Source organism: Cavia porcellus, unplaced genomic scaffold, assembly GCF_034190915.1.
Source record: "Cavia porcellus strain 051 isolate PalLab524CR breed Dunkin Hartley unplaced genomic scaffold, mCavPor4.1 scaffold_4, whole genome shotgun sequence".
Classification (NCBI taxonomy): Eukaryota; Metazoa; Chordata; class Mammalia; order Rodentia; family Caviidae; genus Cavia; species Cavia porcellus.
Genome location: NW_026947487.1, coordinates 99,716,689 through 99,737,047, shown reverse-complemented (window position 1 = coordinate 99,737,047; position 20,359 = coordinate 99,716,689). Strand labels below are relative to the sequence as shown.

Sequence of the window (20,359 nt, the reverse complement as noted above, 5' to 3'; positions counted from 1 at the left end):
CAATTTTTGTCCTTCCTGTTGGTAAACACTTGTGGGCCACTTCTTATCAGTGTACTTCCCCACCATGTTTATCCTCTGGAAGTGGAATGGGAACAGTCCCCCTGGGACAGAAGTGAGAAAGCAGTGGCATGGGAAAATTACTTTCCCAAGCACCGGAGAATCACAGGCTTTAGCCTGGTAGTACTGGCTACCGGCCTCTGAAAATCCCTTCGAACCTCCAGCACAATTGGTCAGAACCACCACCTGCTCCACAGCATCCCATTCTGGTCTTGAACCTGATGTGTTTCTTGCACACACACAAACAAGCCAACACTTGCCTCGCTGCCTGTGCCATCTCGGAAACCAGGCTTCAGATTCAGATTGGCAAGGATATTGTCTTTCCGCTTGAATCCTTTCCTAGATGGGCTTAATGACCTCTTGGTCAGAATCTCTCGGTCTTCTGAAGTCCCAGGAGGCAACCGCAATGTCCGCAGAGAGTTTCCCAGGACGGAGTTGTTTGGGAAGGAACCATGTGCTGGTGTTAAATCACCGAGGCTGCTGGATAACTGTTGTTCCACGTTGGCCAGCAGAGCAGGGTCACTGTTGAAATGGGTTGTGGCGTACAGATCTGTGGAGGAAACAGACTGGGCAATGAACCTGCCCTTCAATGCCCTCCTATCTCACTTCCATCAGAACCTAGTCTGCAGTCCAGGGGTCATAGTAACTACCCCCTGGTATACACCCCCAACTCCATACACTCTTTCTTTCTCTCTCTCCTCCTTTGTGATAAAACTTCAACACTGGTTAAACCCAGCTGCCCACTTCTGCAGGCCTTTGCCAGCAGTGCAAGTTGGCTAGAGAACAAGGTACATCTGTCTTGACCTTCTATACTTTAATTCAAAGCCACTACCTTTTCTGGTCCTTTACAGCAATCCTCACATATTACTATGGTCAATCTATTCTTCTATTTTCTCTGAGGATTATTTCCCATCTCTTTTTTCCTCAAACTCCAACCCATTCCCTTCCCTTTCCTCTCAGGTGCTGACCTCCCTTATTTCACTGGGAAAACAGTGTCTATCAGAGAAAATGTCCAGTTAGCTCTAAACCAACTCATTTGTGTTTGCATTCATAAATCCTGTATCTTCTTTTTGTTATCACAGATCAACTATTTATGCCTCGCTTAAGGCCAGTTTCTCCACTGGTGGACCGGACTCCATGTGCTCTCAGTTATCTCTCTCCTGCATCCTCGATTTCTCTCTGCTGATCATTCCCACCAGGCTCTCAGGACCCCATCTACCCTCCAAGCTACAGCTCTATTTCTCTGTTCCCTTTTTCTGCAAAACCCTGCAAAGGGGTTGTATGTATTCTAAGGCCCTATGTAACTTTATTGCCTCACTTCCAAGTTTTTCTTGAACTCACCCCAATGATGCTTTTATTTCCAAGCATCCCCTGAAACTATTGGCTAATGTCTTCTGTGTTGCCACACATAATCGCTCCAGTCCAGCTCACTCCCTTGATCAGACGCATCTATGCCTCAGCACTGTCACTCTGTGCTTCCTCAAACACATTCTGCATTTGGCTCCCAGGATAGCACTCTCTCAGGCCTTTTCTCCTCCTGCCTCATTGGACACTTCTTTTTCACTTTCCATGATGGTTTCTCTGTGTCTATTCAACTTCTAGTTGTTGAGGGCTTAGGATAAGTCCTCAGATCTCTTTCTTGTCTATATGCACTCCTTAAATGACAGCTCATTCAGTCTCATTTTATTTTGTTGTTGCAGTCCTGGGGATTGAAGACTGAACCAAGAGCTCATGCATGCTTAGCAAGCACCACTGTTGCACTCCCAGCCTTTTAAATTTTTTTTTTTTTTTTTGGTACTGGGGATCGAACTCATGACCTCATGCTTGCCAAGCAGGCACTTAAGCCATGAGCTAAATTCCTAGCCCTTAATTTATTTTTAAATTTTGAAACAAGGTCTCACTAAGTTGATCAGGCTGGCCCCGAACTTGTGATTCTCCTGCCCAGCTTCCCAAGTAGCCAGGATTACAGGTGTACCGCACTATGCTCAGCCAGCCTCAGAGTTCTAATGCCACCCATACATTTATAATTCCATTTGTATTTCTATTTGTGTTTGTATTTCTAGCCACATCTTCTTCCCTGAACTCCAGACTAATATGTCCAGTTACCAATATGGTAACTCTGGAAGATTTTAATATGTACTTCAAACTTAAGATGTCCAAAATAAACTTCATAAATACACTAATAAAGTAAGTAAATATTTATGTTAGCTGGGCCTGGTGGTGCATGCTGTAATCCCAGCAACTGGGAGGCTGAGGCAGGAGGATCCTTTGTGAGTTCCAGACTGGCTTGGGCTACAAAGTGAGCTCAAGGCCAGCCTAACTGCATGGTGAGACCCTGTCTTAACAATTAAATAAATAAATGAAAAAAAAAAAAAACCAACAAAAAACCAAAAAAATTTATCTTAATGCTTATTTTTTACTTTCCCACTCTTTTCCATCTTAGTAAATAATGCCATTCTTGAAAGTTATTAAAAAACTTAGAGGCATTTTTTTGATACTGGGAATTGAATTCAGGACCAGGTACTATGCCAGGACTGAGCAGTATCCCTGGCCCTAGAGTCATTTTTTTTTTTTTACTTTTTTAAAAAATATTTTTATCAGTACCAGGGATCAAACTCACGACCGCTTGCTTGCAAGGCAGGTGCTTATGCCACTGAGCTAAATCCCCAGCCCCCCTAGAGTCATCTTTTACCTTCTTTCTCTCATACTTCATCCTTGGTCCATGAGCAAATCATAAGTTCTTATCATCAGAACATATTCAAAATCTGGCTACTTCTCATGACCTCCACAGTTGTTTCTCTAGCCTAAGCCATCACCAACTCTTATCTGGATTCTAACCTCTGGAATAATTTATAACATGTTCTCCCTGTTCCTTCCACAGTCTACTCTCATCCAGTATCCAGAGTTATTCATGAGATCATGTCACTCCACTGCTACAAGCCCCGCAACTACTACTGACCTCACCCGGTTTAGAAGTTTGGCCATCTCTCTGAGTTGAGCTACACAATTCATTTTCTTATTCATTTACAACCGATCGGCTTTCCTTGTGATTTCTGGAGTGTGCCAAGTATGGATCAGCCTTAGGAACTTTGCTGCCACCATCTAGAAAGTTCTCCTCCAGCAGCTGTACTCTCACTTCATCCAGCCTCTACTTTGTGATGCCTCATCAGAGAAGCCTTTCCTGACCATTCAGTCTAAAACACCCCCTTCCTCTTCATTACTCCACTACACCTGTATTATTTTTCATTGCAGCACTTATAATGACCTGACATATGTTTACATGTTGTTTATTGTCTATCACAGTATAATGTAAACTCCATGAAACTAGGGACTTTCAAAAAATTATGGTAAAGTACATATGAAACTTTTCCACTTTATTTTTAGAGCTAGAACAGCATCTGGCACATAGGTGTTCAGCATGTTTTACTGAATAAATTAACAAATCATTGAAAAGCACTTTCTACTACTTACCCTGAAAATAGCTTCTTCTGAAAATAATTGAAAGTAGCAGATTATTTCCAAAGAAGACCAGAAATTTATTCTAGGATGCTAGTTAACCAAAATAACATACAATTGTGAAGCTCACATTTCTACAATTTTTTAAAGATATCTGTCATATAAACTCATATCCTGTGTATTTCAGAAAGTTCCACGGGCCACTTGTGACCATGAAATAGAACTTAAGAAGTGATAAAGCAATTTAAGAAATGTTAGGGGCTGGGGATTTAGCTCAGTGGCATAAGCGCCTGCCTTGCAAGCAGGCAGTCGTGAGTTCGATCCCTGGTACCGATAAAAAGGAAAAAGACAAAAAAAAAGGGGCTGGGGATTTAGCTCAGTGGCATAAGCACCTGCCTTGCAAGCAGGCAGTCCTGAGTTCGATCCCTGGTACCGATAAAAACGAAAAAGACCAAAAAAAAAAAAAAAAAAAAAAGACAAAAAAAAAAAAAAAGAAAAGAAATGTTAATTCAGTTGAGCATGGTGGCACACATCTGTAATCCCAGCACTCGGGAGGCTGAGGCATGAAGATTGCCATGATTTTGAGACAGCATAGTGAATTTAAGGCCAGCCTAAACTGCATAACAAGACATTGTCTCAAAAAGAAAACAAACAAAAACTCAATAAAGAGATGGATCTGACAACCCCCTCCCAAAAAAGGTTAATTCCAAAATTTCCAGTTACATTTCCATCTAAATGCCTGTTTAAAAAAAGACCTGTAAACTAACAAGAAACTATTACCTGAACTAAGTTTCAAAAGCCTTCCAGTACTGGAGTCAGGGTTTGACAGAGAAGTCAGTAAGTCTCCACAGGAATGAGATGTAGTGACCTTTATGTCATTTAAAGGCTTTGTGCTGTATTCTTGGTAGTTCTTGTTTCTCTGAGGCCTTTTACCAGTATTTCCATGCAGGGATAGAATCTGAGGATAGTGACCATCATAATTTTCCAAACTGATGCCGGAAGGTAACTGATAGGGATGGATCTGGTTGGAATCACCTACATCCAGGCGTTTACCCAGTGAAGCATCATGAGTAAGGTGATAAGAATTGGGCTTTGGAATCAAGTCCTTTTCTGGAGAAGAATTTGAAGTCTTATTATCCAAAAAAGATACTCGGAACCCATCTCTGGTCATCTTCTCTGGGGATCGGGCTGAGGACTGACGAGATGAGTAGTGTCTGAATTCTGCTCACAGTCAATGGAAAAGAACGAAACACAGTAAGAATTCTTCCTAGTTCAATTGGGGCACTTCTGTTCATTGAACCAAAGAAGTTGTTAGGAAGAGGTGTGGTTTATAATTTTTATAAATTATAGCTTAAAGTGATGAAGGGACTTCCATATGAACAGCAAAAGTTGGAATATTTGTGTAAACAGTAAAAGAATCTGTAATACTCTGAACACAAATTTTGTATCAACTGAATCTCCTAAAATTTTCCTTCTAAAACTGAAGAATGAGAGTTTTCTAGACAATAATTTCATATCAAAAATGGTACCTCTCCATAGGACGGTAGTTGTGCTTTTATGTATTTAATTTATAGACAATTGTTCGTCTACAATTTCATAGACTCTGCAATAAAGTTAAACCCATTCCCACTCCCATATACCACCCTGGGATTCTATTTGAACTCACTGAGAACCACTACCCTAAGATAACTAAATGATAGGGAATGCAAACCCACGAAAATCTGTGGCCTAGTACTAGTCAAGTTACAAAACATTTTTCTCAGATAGTTGTATCTACCATCTCCAAAATGCCTCATTGTGGGGCAGGTAGAAAAGTCAAAAAAAAAAAAAAATAAAAGGTTTTGTGTTCTTTGGTGCTGTCAGTGCTTCATATAGTTGAAGGGTTTCCTTAGGAAACAAAACATACTGTGAGTTAGTCACAATAACCCTTCCAATTCTAAATGTTCTTAAGCACCTACTAGAACATCGGTGATTTACCCAGTGTCAACATGTACAGTGGGAGAAAGGTTATAGAACAGTATCTTTTTTTTAATTTAAAGAGAAAGAAACAAAAAAAAAATGGAGAGAAAAAAAGGGTAGAAATAATACAGAATTACTGAAAAATAAACAGTAAGAAATCACCAGTTAATAAGTTACATATTGTCATCTTAGATAGAACAGTATCTTTAGGTAACAAAAAGAACCTTAAGGCAAGTTTTAAGTAATGACTTAAAACTGTTTTAAGTAATGACTAATTAGATAATTCAGACTATCCTGCTGTGGAACATATAAAAGAAATAGGATAAAACATTCTCTTAAAAGCATTGAAGAGCTAAAAAGAAAGTGAAAAATTTCTAGGCTCAAATCTGGAAAACAATAAGAAGCCTTCTGGATTGTCTACCACAGAAAGCACCTTTTTCTTAAAAGATTTTTAGAGTAAGACATGAGAAGTCTGAGGTCCACCAAAAGTGAGATGCTAAAGAATCTCCTACACACACACATACATACACACGCACATTCACACAAAGAGGGAACTCTGGACAGTATACACTGTTCAGATTAAAGGTAAACTATAAATAAATTACCCCTTGTAAAGAATGGGGATTTAGCTCAGCGGCATAAGCGCCTGCCTTGCAAGTGTGTGGTCGTGAGTTCAATCCCCAGCACCGATTAAAAAAAAAAAAAGACAAAAAAAAAAAAAAAAAAAAAAAAGAATCCTTATCTAGGTTTTCATTATCTGCATAGTCAAGGAACCTCAAACCTTAAAACAGGGTTAAATATATGTCAGACTAACAGTGTTTTATGCATTTAATAGAAGAAAATGAAATTTTTTTTCTGGAAAAATGTTTAATAATTGTTAGTTCAAACAAGTATTGTTAGTTCAAACAAGTTCAAGTATAATAACACACAGTCAAAAAACAAAAAGGAACAAAATGATGTGAGTAAAAATCAGTAGGAAAAAACAAAAAACAAAGATGCACAAAAATATCAGATATTATAAATAAGAGATTATAGCCTGTAAGACAGCTATGCTTAAATGTAAAACAAGCCTGAACTGTGCTCCTCAGAAACAATGACCTACAGGATCAGAAAAAAACTAAATTAAACATAGAACTGAGAAAACAAATTAAAATTAAGAATTCAGCAGACATGAGTTCAATCCCTGGTACCGATAAAAAAAAAATTCAGCAGACAGGTTTAACAGCAGATTACACACAGGATATTAATTAATTAAAAGGTGGGTCAAGAAGTAATTATCCAGAATGTAGATCAGACAAGGAAGACAAAATTATGAAAGAATAAGAGACAAAGAGGACAAAGTGAGTACTGCTGACATGTACTTATTTAAAGTTTCAGAAGGATAAGAAAGGGACACAAACAATGTTTGAAGCACTTTCTAGAATTAATGGAATACAATTCACAGACCCCAGAAAAATAATAAATACCAAATAGCATAAATAAAAATAAATCTCCACATCACAGCAAAAACTGTAGAAAACCAAAGACACCTGGAAAATCCTAAAGAGGAAAAATAGAATGCCCAGAGAAGTTAAAGACTTTAAGCTGACTTCTCAAAAGTAACCAAAAAATAAGACTTTATTAGAGTAAGTTCAGTATTCTAAAAGAAAAACTTATACCCAGCAAAAGTGCCCTGCAAAGAAGGGAAAGTAAGAGGAGGAAAAGGTTGAAAATGATTAAACCATGTGACATATGGATACCAACTGCCCAAAATAAACATACTTATAATCTATTGCAAACACACATGAATAAAAAACAACAATAAAGATAAAATACTCTTTAAGAATAATGGTAGAATAAAGGAATTCCAAACAAAAATTAAAAGTTTATTACTAATAGGCCTACATTAAAGGAAAATCTACAGTTAGAGGAAAATTATCTCAGAAGGGAAGTCTGGAATAAAAAGACATGAAAAAGAAACAAAGTACTAAGTACACAGATACAAAAGTACTATATATCAAAATATCTTGTGGGTCTTTTTTTTTTTTTTTTGGTCTTTTTCATTTTTTATTGATACCAGGGATCAAACTCAGGACTGCCTGCTTGCAAGGCAGGCGCTTATGCCACTGAGCTAAATCCCCAGCTCCTATCTTGTGGGTTTTTAAGAGAATTAAAAGCCACAGAAATCATTTATGTCAGGAGAGATCACTGAAGAAAAGTGCTCTAAGATCTTTACTTACCCCAAAGAAGATTTAAGATAATGATTAGTTTTTAAATTGCATAAAAACATGTATTGCTCTTTTGGGAATAATGCTAAAAGTATGGAAAGTATAATTTACGAACTGGTAGAGGGGAAAAAAGAATGAATAGGAAAATAGCAAATCCAGAAGAAGGCAAGGAAAGTTAAGAAAAAGAAACAGACTAGTTAACTGATACAAAAGCACAAAGGTCAGACTATCTACTCTTCAAGCAGAAGAGCTTTCCACATCACTACCACCCAGGGCAGCTCCTCAGGAAAGCAGGAAGATCAGTTGACCAAACAGGGCCCCAGAGCTGGGACATCATCTCTGGAACCTCATTATATCTAGATTTATATGACAGTGTGGGAGAAAATACCCAGAAAAATATTTACCATCATCCTGGTGGTTGTCACCTGGCATCTCCTTTCTTGTCATTTCTTGCATCTAAAATGAAGTTTGAAAGTTTAGGAAGAAGGGCAGACATGAGCATTCAGATACAAACTCACTAGGTGGAGGCTTTATAGTACTTTTGTATCAGCAGGGATGTCCATTCCTACAAGCCAGAGAAAACAACCTTCAAGCAAAGGTCCAGGTTAAGCGGGGGTTTTTGTTTGTTTGTTTGTTTGTTTGTTTTTTTAAAGAAAGGCTCTCTCTATGTATTTCAGGCTGGCCTTGAACTTACTGCATAGCCCAGGCTGGCCTTGAATTTGCTGTGATCCTCCTGCCTCAGCCTACCAACTGCTGGGATTACAGGCATATGCCATCATGCTCAGCTAAATCTTATTTTAACAGTCACAGCATAAGATTCCAGAGTTGCTTTGAAGCAGATAAAAAGACTTCTTGAAAATATAGATTATCTTTAGAAGGTAATGGGCATACCAAACAGCAAATATTGTATGTTTTCTTAGCTTTAGATAGCTTAGTATAGAGATTAGATGAGGCTACTTTTTTCAACTTAATTATTCTATTTAAAGGACTCCCACATTTATTTTACCTTCTGACAAAAGAAATAATGGAGTTTTTGTAGGCTAGAAATTAACCTGGGCATAACTAGGCAAGGACAGAAGCAAAAAGAGAACCATCTAAGGTTTACTTTTCAAAACTGATTAAAATGTTAGTCTGGGGGCTGGGGATTTAGCTCAGCGGCATAAGCACCTGCCTTGTAAGCAGGCGGTCATGAGTTCGATCCCCGGTACCGATGAAAAAAAAAAAAAAAGATAAAAAGAAAAAAAAATGTTAGTCTGTTTCTTCTATACAAATCTACCAAAATGAAACTCATTAGTCTGTATAGCCAATATGTGCTAATCAAAAATGTAGGAAGAAAAAGTATCTGCACATATTCAGTGTCATTTTGGTAGCTATGCAGAGAAAAAAGTCCTTTTTCCTTATTTGTTAAACTAAAAGGATTATGGGAAGCCATTCAACTTCCCTTTTTTCCCCTCACAACAAGAATTTCAGAGAAGTTTCTTTTCTGTTTTTGTTTTTTATATCTAAGAAGTGCTATCTAACTTTAACTGTAGATTGATGTATTCTTTGTCTCCATTTCCTTAAATCACATCAAGATTTTAAAAAATGGTAATGGAGATAGTTTCTAAGTTATCCAAGTAGAATCTCCACATTGAAGGAACTAGTTAAATTCTAACCTGTCTTTTTCAAATGAGAAGGTATTATATACTCAAACTGAAAATCTTTTTACTAGAGTACAACCTTGATCACCCAAACTGTGCTTTAATTGATTAATTGCTTTTTTTATTTCCTCCCTTTGGCTATTTCCTATAATTTCACTACTCAGATTTTATAGGAGGCAGAAAAAAAAAGAAAGAAAAAGAAACAGAAAGAAAAAGAAAAGAAACAGAAAAGGGAAAATTTGAACATTAAGTTCTGCTCTGTGTCATACACTATAAATCTTATAAAATTGATTCTTCCACCAAATTTTTCAGTATATTTTTGCTCTTTACTTTCCCCAAATCTTCTATGATCTCTGCCTTCCCATTATCCATCATTCCTGTGTCATCTTTGCTCCTCAGCTTTATTCTGTTACCCTGAAGAAGCAGCTTTGAGAAAACCACTCTTCAAATGGGAGACTCTGTAACTAACAAGGAGAAGAAAATGTAGGAGGTAAAGGCAGAGGAGATGGGGACACTTTGTAGAGAGGAGAAATTTTATACCTTGCCCAAAACTCTAACTTTCGTCTCTGGGTATCAAAATACTGGCATAAAGTGTGCTCAAGTTACAAGTAAAAATATATGGCATTTGTTAATAGGTTAGTGAAAAGAGAGGGTAAAGGAGATTGAAATTAATCGAGAAAGCACTCTGCATCCAACCTTGCCTTTTCCTTTCCACTTTAATTATTAATTAATTTTTTTGAGACAAGGTCTTATGTAGTTCAGACTGGCCTTGAATCTACAATGTAGTGCAGGTTGGACTCAAACTCACAGTGATCCTCCTACCTCAGCATCCCAAGTTCTGTGCCTTTTCCTTTTAGGGGGTCTAAGAGGCCTTTGTCTAAAAAGCCCTCTTAGACCTTCATAAATAATTTAAAAGATCACTGAATTATCAGTACCAATCATTGACCAGTCAGTCAGCAGATCAGCAAGAGAGTAAATGCCTTACCTGTGTCCCCAGGGGAAAAGTGTCTGATTTCTGACCTGGTCTACCACTGTCCTGGGTTGCAGAAGTACTGGTTAGGGAATCCTTTATTTCCCGGTTGGGGAAGGGAATAAAAAGTCCTTTGTTCAAGTCTGTGTTGAAAGAAAAGGCATACAATGAAGCTCTGAACACACGTCAAAGGCAGAGTGTCCTATAGAAGATACTGGAGGGGAAGTCACAAGATTGAATGCTGGTTTGGTGTTATCACTAGGAAACCATGAGAATTTGGGCAAACTGCTTTACCTCTGAATCTCACTTTATTTGTGAAACTGTGATAATAAAAACATGAACTGGCCATCTCTTAAGGTTGAGGTAAGTTAAAACAAGATATGAAATGGCTTCATAAATAATGAAGTGTGTGGGGTGTGGTGGCGCATGCCTAAATCCCAGCACTCAAGAGGTTGAGGCAGGAGGATCACCTTGAGTTCAAAGCCAGCCTGGACTACATAGTCAGTTCAAGGCCAATCTTTTTTTTTTTATTTTTTTTATTTTTGTCTTTTTCGTTTTTATCGGTACCAGGGATCGAACTCACAACTGCCTGCTTGTAAGGCAGGCGTTTATGCCGCTGAGCTAAATCCCCAGCCCCTCAAGGCCAATCTTTAACTACATAGTGAGACTCTGTTCCAAGACTCCCCCTCCAAAAAACTCCCTAAAGCAAAGCAAAACAAAACAAAACAAAATAATTTATGAAGTTTTCCATGGAAATTAATAGGAAGACCAATAGTAGTATTTTGCACATTTCCTAAGTTGATAAATAATGAATTTTGACACCAGTTCAATAATCTTTAGCTACAGGAGGAGATATTGGGAACACAGCCCAGGCATTACACATTTCCAGGGCTCTGATCAGTACTCTGCATTGATTAACCATTCCAAATCCGGCTCTTTCTTCCTTAATTTCCTCATTTGCAAAAACAAAATACTAATCAGGATCTATTTCACAGGTAAGAATGTTAAATTCTTAGGGTCTCAGTATTGTTCGCTTATAGTTGGAGAAACAGCTTGAAAAATAAAAAGGAAAACCAAAAACTCTATCCAAGTAATGGCCACCCTGGAAACTGGTATCAAGAACCCCCAGTTAGGAATTCTATTAGGTAGAACAATACTTGTACAAATTTGTGTACATTCTTTATTAATACTTTTAGTTGGAGAATCCTGGGATCTGGGGTTTTCTGGGGGCTCTTGGATAAAACTAAGTGCTTTGCATTCGTTTAGGGAAATTCTTTCTAGCAGGATTGTGCAAGAATTAAGATAGTTTCAAAACCTTGGGCCTTGGTCAAACTATGTGTTCTGCTAGTTTCCATCCCATTCACTGCCTCTGGCAACAGAAAGTTACTAAGAGCCAGTGAGAATGAGAACATGGAGTAAACCAGCCCTTTGGTCTATCTGGGGCTCTAAAATGCTTACTGTCTTGTCTTGTTTGTCCTTCCTTCCTTCCTTCCTTCCTTCCTTCCTTCCTTCCTTCTTTCTTTCTTTCTTTCTTTCTTTCTTTCTTTCTTTCTTTCTTTCTTCTCTCTCTCTCTCTCTCTCTCTCTCTCTCTCTCTCTCTCTCTCTCTCTGTGTCTCTTTCTCTTTCTATTTTGCACTGGGTATTAAGGGCCTTGTGTCAAGCACACTACCACTGAGCTACATCTGCAGCCCTTTGTATTTGATTTTGAGACAGAGTCTTGCTAAATTGACCAGGCTGGCCTCAAACTTGTGATCCTCCTGAGTAGCTGGTATTACAGGCACGTACCACAGTACCAGTTTAGATGATTCCTATTTTTGAGTTTCCCTCTGGGGTTGGAATGTGCCATGTAAATATAAGAAACTCTTCCACCATTGGACTAATAGACCTACTTTAAATAAGCTTTCAAATCTCATGTTCTCTGGTTCCTATCATAGTAATACTGCAGAAAAGCAAGATGAAGCAGAAATTACTGGTTGTAACCTGAGTCCTGGGAGAAAAGATAAGTGGTCAGTAAGCTATGATTTGGACTCAGGCTCTTCTCACCCTTATCCTACAAAACAAGACTGGGGTATCCCGATCACTGCTCTGCCCTGCTGCCCCTTCCTAGCACTTAAGCTCATTTCCAGCTCACAGGTTCTTTTTCTTCCTGGTTCTACTTCATTGTTCAAGCAAATTTGCCACAGTTTGAGTTATTTGCAAAGTGCTACCTTACCTTCTCCTGGGTTTCAGCTGAAACCTGAATCTGGATGGCTCTAACTCAAAATGTCTTAACTTTCATCTTTTTAAAAATGTCCAGCCTGCAAAGAGTGCTATCATGAACAGCAATCTTAGTAACCTTGTGTTTTTCCCCTTTAATATCAACTGCATCTTTTATTTAGAAATTTAATTCTTCTGAAGTTTGGACTCTGTCACAAAACACTACAAGTAAAGACTCTTAATGCTTTGTTTCCAGGGTTTTTTTTTTCACACTCTCAAAGATATGATCAATCATCTGCAGTCCTATTACTATTGCGGTGTTCACAATGGGGCCTCAGTATCTCTTCCTTGGGCCACAGCTTCTAGTCCCTGTCTGTCTCACTGAATCCAGCTTGCGCTCTCCCTCTACATTATGCATTTCATCATCCCTCTTCTTGAAAACATCTTTTACTTGTCACCTACTTTCAAAGGAGTAAAATGAACAGGATTAATAAAGAAGCTCTTTGCAACTTAACCTTGGCTCCAGTCACATGGTGAGCCAGTTTTTCTAATCAGTCAGACCTGTATTTGCTTTTCTACTTTAACTGCTTTGTTCCCTTAACTATGCCCACTGAATGCCCCAAATTAAATGTCTCTTCTTTACTGCAGCCTTTTCCCAGGTCCTCTGCTATTGGCTCCTCCCTCCTACAGATCTCAGTCCCTGTCACAGTGGAGCTCTTGTCTCAGCCTGACTTGTGGCCTAATTAGTTGTGATAAATGGCTCTGGGTTGTGAGTGTATGAAAATTGGACCCTGTTGTGTCATTTCCTTGTCTGCCTAGCTTCTAACAGACTCTGCTCAGGAGGATACACTTCTTTGTTGCATTGTTTTCCTTTCCACTGTGGCGGAGACCAAAATTTGCCCTTTCCCCCCAATTCCCTTCTTAGATACACACCCCCCTCTCCATATCAGCCCTAGCCTGCCAATGCCTGGGCTTCCATATGAAAGACAAATGAATTTCTATCTTATTTAAGCTACTATTTTGAGAGGTCCCTGCTTTTCCAAGCTGACTTCTATACAGAGCTGAGTTTTAAAACTCCATCATGGCTTAACTAGATGACAACAGGTTGACAACATGGGATAGATTTCAATGAATTGTGAAGAAGACCTTGAAACACCTGCCAGGCATAGCAATGGGCCACTGAGGGTATCGTAGTGAATTTTAATTTACTCTTTTAAAATTTTTATTAAATCAGTATAGTTTAGGTGTGATTTTTATTTAAAGGCAAAAAGAATTGGCTAGAAGAATGAGCAGAATCCTTTTTGACTCACAGAGTCCATATGTGCTGCATACATAACCTACAGGGTAAACGTAAATCATCTTTAGTAAGGGTATTTTTAATGCTTTCCACAATCTGATCCTGTATCTAACATAAACCCTGACAGCACAATCACTGTGAACTGTCTTCAGGACTAAATTCACACAACTGTTCACACCACTCCCAGCAACCACTGTGTGACGCTGCTCTTTCTCCCTTCAGGCCACGCCAGGGTGTGGCAGCTTTCAAAGCCTGATGGTTTTACCTCCCATTTGCACAAAGAGCTTCCTTACTGCCCCAACACACCCAGTTTCTACAGCATGTCACCATCTACACCTGTGTTTCCTAAACTCCATATTCTAATAGACTCTGAGGACATGACTCCACTTTTAAGAACTGCAATTTAGGAAACTAAACTCAGTGTATAAAAAGACATCTCAGGGTTGAGTGCACTGGAACACAATTTGGCCATTTGTTAAAATCTCTTACATATAAAACCCAGCTGTCATGTTCTTCGGTAATTATTCAGATAAACTGAAAATGAGTCCACACAAACACCTACACAAGGATATTTATAGCAGCTTTTTTCATAATTGCCCAAACTTGAAAGCAACCAAGGCTGGGCACAGTATCGCACACCTATAATCCCAGAACTCAGGAGGCTGAGGCAGGAGGATCATTGTGAGTTTTAAGCCAGCCTGAACTCCATAGCCAAACCCTAACTCAAAAAAAAAAAAAAAAAAAAGCAACCAAGATGTCTTTTACTGAGTAAATAGATAGGTAAACTTAGGTACATCCAAACAACAGACTACTCTTCAGTGCTAAGAAGTGAGAAGCCAACTCATGAAAAGGTGCATATTAGCTAAGAAGCCATCCTCAGAAGGTGGAATACTACAATTATATGATACTCTAGGAAAGGCAGAACTATAGAGACAAAAAAGGAAAAACTATGGAATCAATAAAAAGATCAGTGGTCATTAGGGGTTGGGGGGGGAGACAAATAGGTAAAGGCTCCTGAGCATGAAATTGTTCTGTATGATATCACAATAGTGGGTAGATACAGGTCTGTCAAAACCTATAGAATGCATAGCAGCAAGAGTGAACCGTAATGTAAACTATGGGTTTCAAGTACATTCCTCTGATTATGGAGGTGTGTGTAGGCAAGGAGTATATAGAAACTCTATGTGTTTTACTCAATTTTTCCATAAACCTAAAACTATAAAAATAAAACCTATTTTTAAAAAAATAATAGTTTATTGCGGGGCCTGATAATGCACGTCTGCAATGCAAGTACTTTGGAAAGCCGAGGCAGGAGGACTACAAATTAGATTCCAGTCTGGCAAAGTTAGAAAGACTCTGTCTCAAAATAAAAGTGTGGAGTGAGGATATAGCTTAGTGCAAAGACTCTGGGTTCAGTTTCCAGTACCACAAAAAAAGTAGTTTGCTAACTTCAAAAGAGCTTTGTTGACTTTATGTATTTTCACAAATACCATCAAATAAAAACACAAAGTTAAAGAGTCTTGCACTACCTGTGATCCTCTAAGGTGTGCCCTGGACCAGGAAACGCTGCCCTGCGTTTGATGAATGCTGACCTGTATCAGTATTCACTTGACATTTTCAAATACATTGCCTGGAATTGTTACTTTTTTCTTCTTTGTCTCATTTTTTTCTAATAAATTCTGCAAGTACTTCAGGGAATGATTGGTTTTCAGAAGATCAATCATATGAGTTTACAAAAATAGGAAAAATCTTTATGCTTGAAGAATTAAAAATGTTTCACTAAAATGAAAGGATTTTGAGCTGGGTCATAGAGAAAGTATAGGGTCTGATTGTAGCCTTCCAGAAAGACGGCATGAGTTTAGGGTTCAAGGAATAAAACAAGAAGGAAGAAAGGCTATGTAAGGAGGAGAAGGTAGGTGACCTGGCTTGATGGGAGCATTAGAAGATGTAGTAGAGAAATGACTGGTAGGTTTCAGGTTTAACTGGAGGAGATGCTTATATTTGAGGTTAAAGAGTTCAGGCTTAACGTAGTACTTGAGTGGGAGCCATGGAAGGTTTTGAGCAGCCAAGTACCATCAATTATCACAGCTCTGTTTTACGAAAATTAATCTGGCAGCAAAGCACACAATGAATGGAAGGGAAAAGAGACTAGGAGGACCCTGATGAGTATGGATCAGCGCTGGCATCCCAGCTCTGCCACTCACTGTGTAACTGGGACAAGCTGCTTCATTGTGTCTCTGTGTTCTTGCCAGTCAAATCACCTTCAAAGTTAGCCCGATTGAATGAGATCATGAACAACACCCGTGCCAGAGTTTACACTCAGCAATTGATTGCTATTAGCCACCAATAAAACAGAAACTGTTAAGAAATGGAAAAGAGGGCTTAATTATGGACATACTGAAGGGTGCGAACATTCCACTAGGCCTTAGAGGAGCAGCAGCATCAAACTCCAATAGAATTCGACACCAGAGTAGTGGGAAAATTGTGGGCACAGTGAGGAAACCAAAAGCAGCTGTTTAGGGTAGGGGAGAGGGGGTTCACTGGTTTGTTTCCTTTTTGGGGGAATGCACATTTAACCTGAGGGGCTACAGTGTTATTCAGTAGTGATTCCAAGTACAAGTTACTAGTTGGTAAACAGAAATGAGGGACTGGTACAGAGAGGGACTCATGCAAATTGTTAAAGCTAGACCAGCATTTTAAACATGAGACAATATAAAATAAATCTACTTACAAATAAAAGTGAGGAAATAGATTAGATAAGTAGGGGAAGAGAGTAGATAATGCGCAGGAGATCCTGAAGACATAGCCTAGGTATGCTTATCTGGGGGTATGGGGAGGAGGAGGAACCTGGAAATGGTCAGAGATTATGTGATGAGGAGCACAGGATGCTTTACTGCTAGGAAGCCCCTTCCTTTTTCTTTTTCTTCTTTTCTTTTTTTAGATAGTGTCTCACTCTGTAGTTCAGGCTGGCCTTGAACTCATGGTGATCTTCCTCCCTCAGTCTCCCAAGTGTTAGATTCACAGGCATGCACACCGTGCTCAGCTAGGAAGCCCATTTCAAAAGGTTCCTGTAAGTTCCAGCTATTGCCTAAATTTTTTTTTTTTTAATCGGTACCAGGGATCGAACTCACGACCATGCGCTTGCAAAGCAGCCACTTATGGCCCTGAGCTAAATCCCCAGCCCCCACATTTTTTTAATTGCCTGAATTTTTAAAATATAAAATTTATTTTGCTACTTTGAAACATTAAAGAGCTCTCTTTGTTTTCAACATAGTGTGAGTTCCCTGCCCATTCAAAACGCTTGGTGGAAAAGCACTGTTCTGAAGAGCTGAGTTAGTAGGAGCTGCTGTTCCCAGGAAAGCTTTCTCCCAGCCTGTGGCGTGACCACTGAAATGACATAACCATATTAATCATATTGGATTACCAACAGTGCTGGCCACTCCCCAGGGATCTAGCAAAATATAATTTACAGTGGAAAACAAAGCTCTTTAACGTTTTAAAGTGGCAAAATGAATTTTATATTTTAAAAATTCAGGCAACAGCTGGACTTATAAAATCCTTTAGAAACAGACTTTCTAGCAGGTAAAGCAATTTGTTCTCAGTAGGAAGTTTGCAGTTTAAGACATTTTAACTCATGTGGGGATTCTCTTTGTGTGCTAACAACATAATACAACATAAATCAATTCTAATTCATCTCATACAAAAAATGGCACACCATGCTTCAAAGTATTTTTCTTTTTCTGGAAATAGATGCTTGAACCTAGTAAAAAATACAAGACTATATATCTTGAACTATATAGCAGGGAAGTTTGTATGCCAACATATTAACTGGGATTCTTTTTTAGGGATACGTTTATGATTTAGGGATATGTTTATGAATTAAATACTTTCTTCAGAATTGATATGTTATTTACATGCACCAATTCCCCACAATGAATGTAACCACTGTGTACTGCAAACATATATTAAAAATTGAAAAAAGTACTTTCTTCATGCATTTCAGTATTTGCCAAAATTATTATTTAAAATTATATTGACTTTGAAAGGTAAAAAATGGTATTTAAAATGAAACAAAGCAATTATCATTTACATGTACTGAAACATCAAAGAAAGAAAAATTAAAATCATACCTCACTATGGCCTGTTTTACTGAAAAGGCTGAAAATGACTTGTTAATAAATGTTTACATGGGTACACAGAAGTCAGGAAAACAAAACAGGTTATAAACTGAAAACCCTTGATATCTAGAGTCAATCTATTAAAGCTATTGCTGAAAATTTAGGAATTTATTTTATACTTTGCATATAATTTAATAGATCCTTCAAAGGGACAGAGACCTTGAGTTTCCTCAAGTAATAGGTCATCAATTTAACCAGTATGAGTGTGCCTAGTTAATCTGCAAGGATGTACTAGATGCAATTTTCTGGTGGCAGGATTTCTCCTGGCTTGTGGCATGACCATAATGGGGCATACCCAGTTTAATTATACTGGATTACTAACAGTGCTTACAGAAATATAGCACAAACACTAGAGATTCTGCAACCAGGGAAGCTCTAGGCTGGGCATACAGGAGGCCCAGGATATGAATTGCATAGATGCAGGTAAGTCCTGAGTCTCTGGCTAATGAAATCATCTTAGCAATGCCCAGTGGTCTGTGAGGATGGGCGATATGTTGTTAGGATGTACTCATGATGTAAAGTAATATAAATGAAATTGAACTGAGTGCAGTGTGGAGAATTCTTGGTTATGTCTGCTCAATAAGTGTCCCAGTGACAGGGAGAAGGAGGAGGAAAATTATCCCAGTGAATCTTGTGCCTGCTTTAAACTATGCTTTCTTCACTCTCTTTTTCTTATCCAAGACCTGCTAGGACAGCTGAGACAACTGATGTCTTAATCATTTTGTGATCATAGAGACAAAGCTTACCTGCTTCAGGCCTGGTGTCAACATCGGCATTGACTTTTGCAGCAGAGCCCTCATCTGTCCCACAGGTTTTCATTATCTTCTCCCTAGAGCTATCGTATAGAAGAATTCATTTAATATTTTTTCAAAAAGCCTCTGAGATCATTAGTCCATGTTATTTGGGAAACAACAGTTCATGGTAATTAGATTTTCTTTTCCAAATACTCAAGGAGATGATTAATTTAGCCATGCATTACACATATCTCAGTTAAAAGTATGATTATTTAAGTTATACTGGGAATGATGAGAGAAAGGGACACTATCATTTAGAATTTACAGTGTAAAAGCAGAAAATAAAGAACTCAGCTACTCTGGTTTCTTGACAGAACATTCAGTCTGAGGAAGTAAGATGTTTGTATGAAGCTTCTCAGAGTTAGGATACAAAGCATCTGTTTACTTCTTGAATTGTTGGGAACTGCTTTCTTACTCTTCCTTTGACAAATTTATCTCTACTAGTCTTGCTCTGGGATTGTAACACTAATTATTCAGTAGGAAAAGACCACGTGCTGACTGACAATTCTTTTTTTTTTTTTTTTTTTTTTTTTGTCTTTTTCATTTTTATCGGTACCAGGGATTGAACTCACGACTGCCTGCTTGCAAGGCAGGCGCTTATGCCGCTGAGCTAAATCCCCAGCCCCTGACTGACAATTCTATAAGAAAGTGTTGGCAAGCTCTTATGGGTAAGCCATTTCATAGTGTCCCCATCTATAAGCTGTGAGAAGCAACTCTGGAAAATTTATAACAATTATACCCAAAGCAAGAATTCAAGAAAGCAGGAATGAACTTGACATGGTGCACACTTGTAATCCCAGCACTTTGGGAGAGTGAGGCAGGAAGATGGTAAATCTGGGCCCAGCCTGGGCAATGTAGTGACTTAGGGAGACCCTAATAAATAAGTAAACAGGATGGGTACTTTTATCTCAGATCTGCAGTGTTACAACCTGTGGGAAATTTCTGCTAAAAAAAAAAAAAAAAAAAGGAAAGTTAAGAAGAAATTCATTATGACCGTGTCCAGGACCAAACTAAAAACAGGTTTTTGGTAGGGAATCTTACCTTTTTTCCATCTCTAAAAGAAAATTTTCATTGTTGCCCAACTGACTAAAATGGAGCTTCGCAGCTTTCCTTTCACTGTCACGTACAGTTCGATCATCTGGAGGCAAAAACCATGGTCTAAATACGTTTGGTTTTTTTGGAGTAAATACCGTTGGGTCAGAGAACTACATTTACAGAGGAAAAACTAAAGATCAGTCTCATCCTCGTGTGTTGGAGACAGATCACAACAGAGCTATTATGCTATCACCGGAGCAACCAGTTACTCCGGGAGACTCAGCGAGCTATAGCAACAACCACTACACAGGGTAACTACCCCTTCAGGAAAGGGGAACTTGAACAGGAAACGGTCCCATTCTAAGGCTGAATGTTATACCACCTTGTGAAAGAGTTCACTTAGTTACCCTTCAATGAGTTTCCGAAGGCATTGTGAAATCAAATTTTACATCAAGAAATGTATATTGAACAGTAACATTATAGGGAAATATAGAACAGCTCATTTGAAGGAATATTTCTTGTTCCTTGCCAACTAAGCCCCCCCCATTGTTATTGTTTTTTATTGCTAA

General features: G+C 38.5%; 1 protein-coding gene across 3 annotated transcripts in view; it reads right to left on the bottom strand.

The window, feature by feature from the left end:
- Positions 1-20,021, bottom strand: part of Lrrc36 (leucine rich repeat containing 36) — a 29,133-nt gene extending 9,112 nt beyond the window's left edge. Inside the window, exons 1-6 of one of the 3 annotated variants that reach the window (XR_010047009.1) lie at positions 19,797-20,021; positions 18,708-18,796; positions 10,305-10,432; positions 8,084-8,135; positions 4,294-4,734; positions 318-607 (exon numbers count right to left, since the gene is read on the bottom strand). Coding sequence is in view for 2 of the 3 variants with exons in the window: in XM_023565954.2 (XP_023421722.2) it covers positions 318-607; positions 4,294-4,734; positions 8,084-8,135; positions 10,305-10,432; positions 18,708-18,796; positions 19,797-19,807 (1,011 nt within the window). In the remaining variant the exon portion in view is untranslated. The remainder of the gene's footprint in view (positions 1-317; positions 608-4,293; positions 4,735-8,083; positions 8,136-10,304; positions 10,433-18,707; positions 18,797-19,796) is intronic. The other 2 variants (XM_023565954.2, XM_063247506.1) reach the window with 2 other exon arrangements.
- Between the last annotated feature and the right edge of the window lie 338 nt (positions 20,022-20,359).